At 42.7% G+C, this 12,139-nt stretch overlaps 1 protein-coding gene across 1 annotated transcript in view; it reads right to left on the bottom strand.

The window, feature by feature from the left end:
• DTWD2 (DTW domain containing 2) overlaps positions 1-8,463 on the bottom strand; it is an 86,692-nt gene extending 78,229 nt beyond the window's left edge. The window contains exon 1 of the mRNA XM_079995811.1: positions 7,501-8,463. Within this exon, the coding sequence (XP_079851937.1) occupies positions 7,501-7,676 (176 nt within the window). The 5' untranslated portion in view covers positions 7,677-8,463. The remainder of the gene's footprint in view (positions 1-7,500) is intronic.
• Positions 8,464-12,139: the final 3,676 nt, after the last annotated feature.

The raw sequence follows: 12,139 nt of genomic DNA, 5'->3' as shown, positions 1-12,139 counted from the left end.
TATCAAGCAGGATGTAAATGCTGATGAAGACAGACATTTTTGCCTCAAGAATGGCAAGTGGCGACTTACCTTTATTAGGGTTATTACAGCCAGATAATGATCAACATATATGTCAGTAAAATATGTATTTTTAAAGGATTTTTCAGGATGCAAAAGCAAATATAATTGTTCCAATTATATCAATAGATTTATCATTCATTGACTTTATTTTGCTCTCGGTGCTGTTGTTTTTTGTAAGAGTTTACAAACTATACTACAAAAGCCTTTCACCAATTATAAGAGTGTATATTTTTAGAGAAAAAATCTTAGCATTTTCTAACATGTTTAATAAGACACCTCCAATCTATGATCCAAAGGTTCGTTAATACAAATCTTGGGAACAGTGGTTTTGTGTTGTTTTTTTCAAATTTCTCATTAAATGGAATGTTATTGGGAAAATATTAATACACTTCGTAAGTGGACAATTTGGGGGGGGGGGACAGTTTTCTCTTTTTCCACTACCACAATATGTGAAATGTGATGAAAAGCAAAAAATAGGTTATTTAAAAATAAGTCATCTTTTCAGTGAATATACTTGTTATAAGGGGGCGGGGGACTGCTCCTTTATCCCTTATGGGGTATCCAAGAGCCCGTATAGAGTCCTTATGTAGGTTCTGTATTGGTAGGAGAGACCAACCAGAGAATATGGAGAAGCAAAGCAGCTAGTATGCATGGTCTTTATTAAACTGTTGCAACAGGGTCCCCCACTCCTGCCATGCAGGGAGGCAGGAGAGGAACCCAGAACAGTGGTGTGCAAACTCTTATAAAGACTTTTGAAGTTGCCCACCCTGTAGCCAGAGACCATCCCCAAAACACCACACATACATCACAGAAAGAGGCGGTCTACAGAAGAATGCCTGTCCGCCAGAATACCTGATCACTGGTCACTGACTGCATTACCTGGGCAGCCTGGCCATTCTTTTGTGGTGGTAAATACTTTAATTCCCGAATCCAGGTCACAAGCTCATCCTATTCACCCACACAAGTACGCCCTTAAAACAGGTAAGCAAAAGACAATGGAGAGACTTTCCCATTTCCTTCCCCCTTGCAGAGAAATATTTGAGGTCACTGGGAGAGTCAAAATGACTTCAGGATTGTTCTCCTGTACTATTTTAGACACGTGGTTTATATACTTATGTATGTGTTTGCCTTGTAAATTTATGAACGCTTATTTTATATCTGGGACCCTAGGATTCTTATAACAATACTGATACAGCTTATGATGTTTCAATCTGCACTGAAATATCCTTCTTTTCTCAATTCCATACTCCTCAAGGCAAGACTACAGTTAATACAATCACAGAAGACAAAGCCAATCAAAAGGTAATGACATTAATTAACAAGATTAGTCACTGCTACAGGCAGAGGCTCTTTGTTCTCATCAGTCAAGGGACATGGCCATCCAATGATGTCTAATTGTGTGTGTGTGTTTTAATGTCAACAGATCAAAACAGGTAGCAGCCAAATGGAATGAGAGCAGGGCGGATGGCCTGAAAAGATCAAAACTCATCATGTAATAATCAACCCCCAACCAAGTCTTAAAATGTGATCCTAACTCACTGTGCTACCACATTTAAGAATTGAACATGCAGTATACCCAGTGTAATCTTTTTAGAAAAAGAGATGCCGGAACTCACCATGAACACCTCCCTTGTTCTCTTATAATGGCAATGGCGCCTACCTGATAAGTGCCGGAACTCAGTTCTGGCAACTTCCAACTGAAAAAAGCCCCGAGTATACTAATATTAGAAGGCTGATCGCCGAAGAATTTATGCTTTTGAATTATGGTGCTGGAGGAGACTCTTGAGAGTCCCATGGACTGCAAGAAGATCAAACCTATCCATTCTTAAGGAAATCAGCCCTGAGTGCTCACTGGAAGGACAGATCCTGAAGCTGAGGCTCCAATACTTTGGCCACCTCATGAGAAGAGAAGACTCCCTGGAAAAGACCCTGATGTTGTGAAAGATGGAGGGCACAAGGAGAAGGGGATGACAGAGGACGAGATGGTTGGACAGTGTTCTCAAAGCTACCAACATGAGTTTGACCAAACTGTGGGAGGCAGTGGAAGACAGATGTGCCTGGCGTGCTCTGGTCCATGGGGTCACGAAGAGTCGACATGACTAAACGACTAAACAACAAATACTAATATTGATGCAAGTATGAGATTGAAATAAAAACAAATATGTTAGTTCAGATTTCTCTGGTGTCAGAGAGTTACTCCGGGGTGGGAGATATCCAAGTTATATTCCAGTGACTAGATTTTACTAGTCAAACAGATGTTCAAGTACTGGTAACAATCCTAATTGTTAAACAAATGCCAAACAAATCAGAAGGTATGTGAAACCAACTATTCCTATTCAAGTTTATCTAAGAATTCCCAATATCTACCTATCCATCCAGGTCCCAACATCATTTCCCAGACTACCAATGCTGCAAGATGAAGCTGCACACTTACCTAGGATTAAACCACAGGATTAAACACTGTGTGACAACTCAAAAGACCTCTGAGTACATATGCAAAGTTTCAGTGTTTCAAAACAAAGCCCAAGACAGGGTTCAGAAGTTAGGCTCATTTGGGGTTACTAGAGGCAGGAAACTGCTTAACTCCTATTCCAAGGATGAATTCATTTGATTTTCTTTACATCCTTTCATATAAGTGAAATGGTGTTATTCTCCCATATGAAAAAAATAGGCTGGTACAGAAACTATGAGACGATGGTCCAATGCATCTGGGCAAGATGAACAGCATGTGCGCACACTTGTAACATGGCCTAGATCCCATAGCTACCACTGCCAGAACTGCTCATCCCTAGAAGCCACACAACTTTGATTCTGGTCCATGGAGTGTACATTGAGGAGAGAGTTGGGAACACTTAGCAGCTTAAGTAAGCAGGAGGAGGCGGACCACTTCTCCAATTCTTCAGGTCACTTCCTGAAAAACTTGCACCCTCTGCATCATCTTCTATTCCAAGAGCATCTTTATGTCCCCTTCGCAGGCATTAGATCAGAGATCAGCAAACTTTTTCAGCAGGGGGCCGGTCCACTGTCCCTCAGACCTTGTGGGGGGCCGGATTATATTTTGGAAGGGGAAAAAATGAACGAATTCCTATGCCCCACAAATAACCCAGAGATGCATTTTAAATAAAAGCACACATTCTACTCATGTAAAAACACGCTCATTCCTGGACTGTCCGCGGGCCGGATTTAGAAGGCGATTGGGCCGGATCCGGCCCCTGGGCCTTAGTTTGCCTACCCATGCATTAGATGCTCTAGGGAAGTGCAAAGCATCGTTCCTATACTAAATTCAGAGCTGTATGCATCGCATAAGCAGATGAATGGCAGAAGATGGGCAAAAAGAGTTGGAGGACTGGGACACATTCTCTTACAAAATAATATCCCATTATCTCATCTATACATCCTTGTACACAAAAGCAGACTAATATGCACTCTGCTACATACGAGGATCTCCGCACATCTGCCAACCAACGGGTGAAGTTCCCTTATACCGAATCAAACAGCTAATCCAGACCACTGATCTATCTAGCTCAGCACTGGCAATGGCTCGCCAGAATTTCAGACTGGGGTCTTTCACAGCTTGGGACAGATGCTAAAGACTGAGCTTTGGACCTTCTGCATGCAAAGCATTGGGAGAAGAGGAAAGGTAGAGTAGGTTTAGAAGGGGAAACGGAATTGGAGCAGTTTGGGAAACGCTGCTCACATGACAATACATACAGTAACATTGTTATCACAAAACGAAACATGCACATACCTGCTACAAACCGAGGTTATTACTAGGACGGACATGGAGGAGATGTCTGAAAGAGGACTGGAACTAAAAACTGTTTCTAAAAAATGTCTTCAGAAAGGCTTCCTGAAAAAGCAGGGACTTTCAAAGAACTGGTGGATTACACAGATATATCTATTAAATGATGAAAATTGTTGCAAAAAGAGCACCAAACATCACCATGCAACAATTATCCAGGTCAAATTTATGTTAGAGGAAGCACTGTAAGAAGTACATATAAGTAATTCTACCCTGTCAAGGCAGGAGATGGACTGAAAGGCCTACAGTATCTTTTTCTGAAAAGCTTACATCTGAAAAGCCCTGATGGCTTGTAAACATACGCATTAGGGACTTAATTAGGAGGGACTAAAACATCTCTCATCACCTGCAAAGCTTATTCCCACCATCTAGCACATTAGCCAGTGCATTAATTCTCTAAATCAAGGCAGCCTTTCCGCTGAATTACGAATGAGCTATTTCAAATACTCCTCTCTCTCTCTCTCTCTTTGATTGACAAATCTCAAAAGTTAAATTTAATAAACCTCTCTTGGTAATGACAGCTGTGACTCACACGAGCAAAAATGTCAAGGCTAGCAGATATCTCTAAGGCCCAGAAGCACTGGCATGATTATGATAGAAAGTTCACAGAGGGACTGTGGAATAATAGTTTATAACAGAACTCGGATTTACTAAATTTCACCAGTTCAGTCAACTTCATAGCTATGGAGCACAAGGCAGTTATTTGCAAGACTCCACTGTGCAAATTAATTGAATCCTCCACCTGGTCTGTTAAAACATTAGAATCATAGTTTTTGGACTGACATACAATACATAAATAATTTTAGACAGGTTTCTTTCTTCTTCTTTTCTACTTTCATGAATACAAGCTAAGATTTCATAATCCAATTAGAAAATTGAGGAGGCAGCAAGAAAGCCTATGAGGAAAAGCAGACAGGCAAATTTTATATATATGTCTAATTTCTTGGGTAAACTGAAGCCAGAGTCTGCCCAAGGATACATAAAATAGTAAGAGAGCTAACTTCTGTGGCCAAATATATATTGATGTAATTTAACTTCTAGTCTACCATTCTCACAATTCAAGAGAAACCCCAAAACTCCACAAACTCCCCCCAAAGCAAGAACAAATTAAGCAACTGCAGCAGCCCACCAATAAGAGAAAAGGGATGAGACTATCTGATCTGAGCAATGCCAGATTTATGCACAAGTTATGTAGTCTACATTTTAGGGCCTCAGATTATGAGGTGCCTCTAAATACCACTGCCCCCCAAAAGTCAGTCAGATAGTCAGTTTTTAGTTGCATCCTCACCTACATACCTATGTAGCAAATACAAAACTTAATTCTTTCCATTTTCATTGTCCGTTGAACAATCAACCTTTAAGGTAATGCTATGTGGCCACTTAAATTTGACATAGTTTAAGGCCTCAGCGGGATGCGGGTGGCGCTGTGGGTTAAACCACAGAGCCTAGGACTTGCTGATCAGAAGGTCAGCGGTTCAAATCCCTGCGAGGGAATGAGCTCCCATTGCTCGGTCCCTGCTCCTGCCCACCTAGCAGTTAAAAAGCACGTCAAAGTGCAAGTAGATAAATAGGTACCACTCCGGCGGGAAGGTAAACGGCGTTTCTGTGCGCTGCTCTGGTTTGCCAGAAGCGGCTTAGTCATGCTGGCCACATGACCCGGAAGCTGTACGCCGGCTCCCTCGGCCAATAAAGCGAGATGAGTGCCACAACCCCAGAGTCGGTCACGACTGGACCTAATGGTCAAGGGTCTCTTTACCTTTACCTTACTAAGGCCTCAGAGTATCTTAATCCTGCCCTGGGCCAAATGAGGAAAGGTGAGTTTTGGCACCTGCTTGCCTCTCCTCTGTGACCTTCTCCAAAGACCCTGCTGCCAGTTCCAGCATCCTTGGTCTAGCAGTTTTATAACAGCTTCTTGCAGGGCTGTATCATCTTCTTGGGACAGCGGGGAAGGGTGCAAGAAGGGCAAGGGACACCCCAGTTTGCGCAAGTGGGTGAAGAGGCTGGTTTAATTTTTATGTAGTCACAAGGAAGAGAAGGCCTTTTCTGTGGTGGCACACCCAACTTTGAAATGCCCCCCAAGGAGACAAATATTCTGCCAACATTACAACTGTTTTGGTGCCAGGTTAAGACATTTTAGTTTACTTTTTGTGGGGGTCCCATCTGTAGTTTTCTATTTGAAATGCTACTGAAGTGGGCTGCTTGTGGAAGGTGAAAGAAACATGGGGAAATGACTTTTTCCTCCGTCTCCAATACTACCTTTCGTCAAACAAGATCCTATCGATCTGGAATTGACAACAGTAACAGCACATATGTGCCTCTATAAACATGCAAGGGGTTGCTAAGCAAATACTCTGAGTAGATGTGATGAAATTCATGGACCACAGTCAACCACGATTACATCAATTGCCGAAATAAATAAGATGCACGGGGTGTTTTTAGATTCAGGGGTGCTTTTTTAATACAAAAACTTGCAAGAACACAATTGCTCACTAGATGGCAGCACAGTGTCACCAATGCGTGTTGCATAGTGACTATCGCATATGCCTTCAAAAAGGTCACATTATGGTTAGATCATTAGTTGTAATATTCTGTCAAACTCAAATGTAACAGGGGGATCCTATGCGTATTTCTTCAGAGGTATACCTCACTGCATCCCAGTGAGCTTTGTGGCTGAGTAGGGATTTGAAATCTGGACTTCGGAGTTTGACACTCTTCTGACCTATGTTTAGGCAACCTAAGGCCCGGGGGCCGGATCTAGACCAATCGCCTTCTAAATCTGGCCTGTGGACGGTCCGGGAATCAGCGTGTTTTTACATGAGTAGAATGTGCGCTTTTATTTAAAATGCATCTCTGGGTTATTTGTGGGGCCTGCCTGGTGTTTTGACATGAGCAGAATGTGTGCTTTTCTTTAAAATGCATCTCTGGGTTATTTGTGGAGCATAGGAATTCATTCATTTTGCCAAAAAAATATAGTCCGGCCCCCCACAAGGTCTGAGGGACAGTGGACCGGCCCCCTGCTGAAAAAGTTTGCTGACCCCTGCTGCAACCACTATGCACCACAGCTGGTTGGCTTGCTTGCAGCAGCAGGAAAAAAACCCCAGTATCTTATCATATCTTATCTTATCCAAATGAGCCGCCTATCTAATCTCTCTCTCTATTTAAAGTTACAGGAAGGTAGCCGTGTTGGTCTGCCATAGTCGAAACAAAATAAAAATAAAAGTTCCCTCCAGTAGCACCTTAGAGACCAACTAAGTTTGTTATTGGTATGAGCTTTCGTGTGCATGCACACTTCATGTTGTATCTTAATTCTTTTAATCCTTAATTTAATTCTTATTAAATTGTCTCTTAGGTGCTACTGGAAGGATTTTTTTTATTTTGTTTCTCTATTTAAAGGCAGCAACAAAGCGGGGAGAGGAGGGAAAGAGAGAGAGAGAGACCCCCCCCCTTTTCCTCAGAGGCGCCATAAAACTGAGAAGCGGGGGGTGGGGGTGGAAAGAGGTTGGCGAAGGCGCACCGCCGCCTCTCCGCCACTAGGGGGCGCGGGCGGGCGGGCGGACAGGCGGTGTCACGTGACCTCCGCGCGCCACGGCGGCCTGCCTTCGTTCTAGCCTCGCGCCGCGCCGCGCCGCGTCACTCACCCGCAGCGGCCACACTCCGGCCTCCGCGCGCTGAGCTCCACGGGAAGCTCCCAGAGGCCCCCGCAGTCTTCCGCTCCTTCCTCGGGGCCGCTCGCCGGAGCGGGAGGCCTCAGCAGCGGCTCCTCGTCTTTTCTGCCCCCCGCGGCGTCCGTTGCCGGCGTCTCCCTCCCCTCCATCGCTTCTGCCCTGCGCCGGAACGTTAGCGAGAGGGCGCTAGGACCCCGCCGGCCCCCGAAAGTTGGAACGCCGGCCGTGTGATGGGAAAAAGGGCTTTCCTCCTCCTCCCGCCCCCGCCGGACATGCTCAGCCAATCAGAAACGCGGCTCCAGCCAATCGGGAAGCAGCGTGCTCTTCAAAGGCTTTGGCTGTTCCCGCAGAATGATGCCTTTGCCTCTTTTGAGCCGGGAGATACCTGTGCTAAGTGCTGGGTGCGAATCACCGCTTTACCCGGATCCTGAGAGTTCAGATCTGTTCTCCGCTTGTAGTAAGGTCTAGGACATCTTGTTCTGCAGCACAGCAAGTTCTCCTATGGATCAGTTAATGATTAAGGAACTGGAAGTAAGAGAATAAGAAAATGGACAGTTTTCCCAGAGGGGGGATGTAGGAGATGCAGATCCTCCAAAGATCAGCTTTATGAACCAAGTTGTTGTTTTTAACTTGCTCATTAGTGATATTCACACGTTACATTCAATGAGTGTACACTCATTCATATATTCACATGCATCCTTAACAGAATGTGCAATCGCTAGTCAACATGCGTTTGATGCCACCAAAAGGAAATGGCTTCAATGACTCTTGTCACATGCATCATCGAAGCAATTCCCTTTTACTGGCAGCAAGACAAGGGCATACCAGTCCTGATGTATTTCCTGAAACAGTTTCCTACCAAGTAAGAATAGTGGCAGAGTGGGATGCAATGTTGCTCTTCATTTTTTTCCTATTTTCCAAACTCCAGTGGTGAAGCTAATTTTAGACCTTGGACTTTATAGTCTTATGACCTCTGTTCTTCTCACCCCACTGGGTGAGAAGAACCAGTTATAAAGCTCACTGGAGCAAGTTTGAGAAAGAGGGGAAATGAAGAGCAACGCTAGATTCCACACTGCCACAATTATTATTGAATGTAAACCTTTGTATAAACTTTTTCAGGAAGTACAACATGACTGACATGCCCTGCCTTGTTGCCAGTAAAATGGAATTGTTTCAATTGTAATAAGTCACTAAATCTATTTCCTTTTGCTTGCAGCAGATGTGTGCAGACTAAAGATTGTTGACTTGCTGAATGTTACATGTGAATAACCACACATGTACAGCTCTACTACTTGTGTACCAAAGTACAAAGACTGCACACTTAATGTAACATAAGAACAGCCCTATAGAGTTACAAGTGAGCAGTGAAGTAGCCCTGTTTGCTGATAACCACCGAATTGTGCAGAGCAGTTAAAATAAGATTGCCAGGAGTTCCAAAAGGATCTTTCCAAACTGAATGGACAGTAAAATAGCAAATGCAATTCAGTGTAAGCAAGTGAAAACTGATGCACATTAGGGCAAAAAAATCCTAATTTCACAGGTATATGCTATGCTAAGAGAGCTTGAACTGGTGCTGGCTGACTAGGAATGAGAGAGACCATTGGGTCACAGTGGATAGCTGTGCAACAGCTTTGAAAAAGGCAAATTCCATGATAGGGATAAATAGAAAGGGATTGAAGATAAGATTGCCAGTATTGTCACACCGTTCTACAAGAATACAGGGCAACCACACTTGGGATGATATTTATTGTTATGGTCACTTCTCATCAAAGAGACTAGAACTGGAAAGAGTTCACAAATAGACAACCAAAAAGAGCAAGGGGATGAAGCAAATCCCTTGTGGTGAAAGGTTACAGTCGGGGAGGGGCTAGTTTTAAAGAGAGAAAATATCCCTCAATACTTAAAACTTATAGACATCCAGTAAAGTTGAATGTTGGAAGATTCAGGATAGACAATTTTAAAAAATGCTTCTTCCCACCATGCATAGTTAAATGATGGAATTCTCTCTGCCAAGATGTAGTGATGGCCACCAACCTGGATGATTTTAATAGATGTTTAGTAAATTTGTGGAGGATAAGGCTATCAGTTGCAACTATCCATAATGGCTAAGTTTAGAGCCTTCATGTTAGAGGCAATATGCCAGTTAATACCAGTTGCTATGAATGACAAGCGTTCATTGCACTTATGGCCTGTTTTTGGGCTTTCAACAGATATCTGGTCAGCCACTGTGAGAATAAGATGCTAGATGGGCCTTTCATCTGATACAGCAAATATGGGAGCTTATTTCCTTAAGTCCCATGCACAATTCTTTGCAGTGTTAGGGGGGAAAGAAGTGAGATTTCACATGCCAACAGGTTCTGTGCTTCTAATATTAAGAAGTAAACAGCCCCTTTGCCCAGAAATCCACGCTGCGCTTTCACATGCAAGGACTTTGTGTGCCGAAGTATCATGTGTCAACATAGCCAGGGAGGCCCTCAAGTGTTTTCAATACAAATACATCCAAACAATGTGAAAACTGAAACTGAATGAAATTACTAAATGGCACGATACTGATCTGCAACAAAAAGAGAAGTTAATATCAATGATATAGAATATCGAGATATTCTAACTGCATACAATTGCTTATACACAGTGTGTTATAATTCTAGGGAAGGGGCACATGGGCCATACCTGGCAAAGGGGTCAAAGGAGGCAGCTGAACACATTGGGTCAGCTGTATGCAAGCCCTCATTTCGGAGATGCTGCTCCACTCTATGGTTTGCATATTTCCCCAACAACAAATCTTTCAGCGGCCCTCTTCTCCCAAGGTGGCCGCTTCAGTGTGCTTCTTTCTCCAGAGTGGCAAAGTTTCCCTTTTCCACTTCAGTCTCCTCAGGAGTAAATTCCAAACCCCCCAGACCATCAGTTCCTCCCAGCAACTTCAGGTTTGTTTGTTTGTTTGTTTGTTTGTTTGTTTATGAAATAAATAAAGGAGCTCAGGCCGGCAAATAAGAAACACTAAAACACATTAAAAACAAACATCAGAAAAACAGTTTGCTACAGATGCAGACTGGGAAAACATTCCAAGAGAGGGCTCTCACCAAAGAGGACAGGTGTTTCCTGCCTCAGTGTCTTTGCCCTAGGCAGGACTTCTATCCCTCTCTAGGCACGCAGGTATATTTTTAAAAGATCCAAAATATTTCTGCTTCGTATTACTAAGTAATTCTTATTTATTTTAATTAATGGCCATCTGTGCTGGATGCTTAAGCTGAAAGACCTACATTGCAGCGGATTGGGTCCCTTTCAACTGTACAGTTCTATGATTCTACAAATTATTAAATTTCTATACCACCCAAGGAGCACTGGGAAGTTTACAGTATCAAAACACACAACACAATAACAAAGAAAAACAATACCCCCCCAGCTTAAAATATTAGCCAAAGGCATGGGCAGAGTGCTTTTGCCTAGTGCCTAAAGATATGTAACAGGTGCTAGGCGAGTCTCCCTGGGGAGGGCATTCCAAAAGCAAGGAGCTACTGCAGAATAAGCCTGTTCCTGTTTTGCCACCCTCTGGACATCTCGTGGAGCAGGCACGAAGAAGGGGAATTCCTTTACATCTATGACCTTTAGTACAGTACTAGGCTGTTAGTGTGTTTGTTCCAAAGAATGCAAGTTAGTGATTGCAGAGGTGGTGTTAGAGCTCGTTAGCGCAGCTCATAAGTAGCATTAATGAGGTTCCAGGTTCAGTTTCCACTTAAAGGTTCTTCCAAAGAACTATGTCTGAGACAGAGGTACTGTAAGGTTACATTCCTATAATATGGTATAGTGAAGTATTTTTTGAAACACACCAATGCTTATATCTCTGTAGTGGGATACTGAAGGTATGTTTTATAGGCATTCATGAATACATTTGTTACATTTTTTAAAAAAGTCTTTCAAATGTGCATGACAAATTTCTGGTATAATATTGCACAGAAAAAAATCAGAACAAAATAATCTGCCCCAAATATATTTGATATTTCAGGATTATGATAAATTTTGTTGGTATTGAAACTTCAAAACCATGATCTCACTTCTTAAAACAATGTTCTCCATGAATAGCTCTGCCAATATGTTCTCAAATACTGCATAGAAATTACTTTGGGGGGGGGGGGCAGCTCAGTGTTTTTCTCCCCCCCCCCCCCACTGAAGATGTCCCTTTTCTGTAGATATTTCTTAACTACAGCATAAGAAATAATTGTTAAATGGGTTTGCCAACACCATGGAAAGTCCCCAGATTTGAAACTCTTCTCTTCTGCATTCTCATTTAAGCCTTCTGCTTTCCATCCCATGGATTTCAGTAGTCAGTAACATATGATGATGAACTGTCATGGAGTTAATTGCTTATGATGACCAAGAGGGGAACTTCAGAAAGAATTGCTGCCTGATTTTAGACAGTTGAACAAAAACTAAAATAGCAAGTTGTTTAAGATCACAGTGAAGTCCTAAACTGTAAGAAACAGATTCATGTTTCTTTATACCAAGACCTCAATTCATCTGAAAATAGTCAAGACGAAAGACATTTCCACACAGTAGATTATTGTGGAGCTGGTACTGTTCATCAGAAATTCTGAGTAAATGTGCTTAGGTTATT

This window comes from Podarcis cretensis, assembly GCF_951804945.1.
Source record: "Podarcis cretensis genome assembly, chromosome: 11".
Taxonomy (NCBI): Eukaryota; Metazoa; Chordata; class Lepidosauria; order Squamata; family Lacertidae; genus Podarcis; species Podarcis cretensis.
The sequence above is the reverse complement of the archived record's forward strand: the minus strand, read 5'-3'. Positions and strand labels throughout refer to the sequence as shown.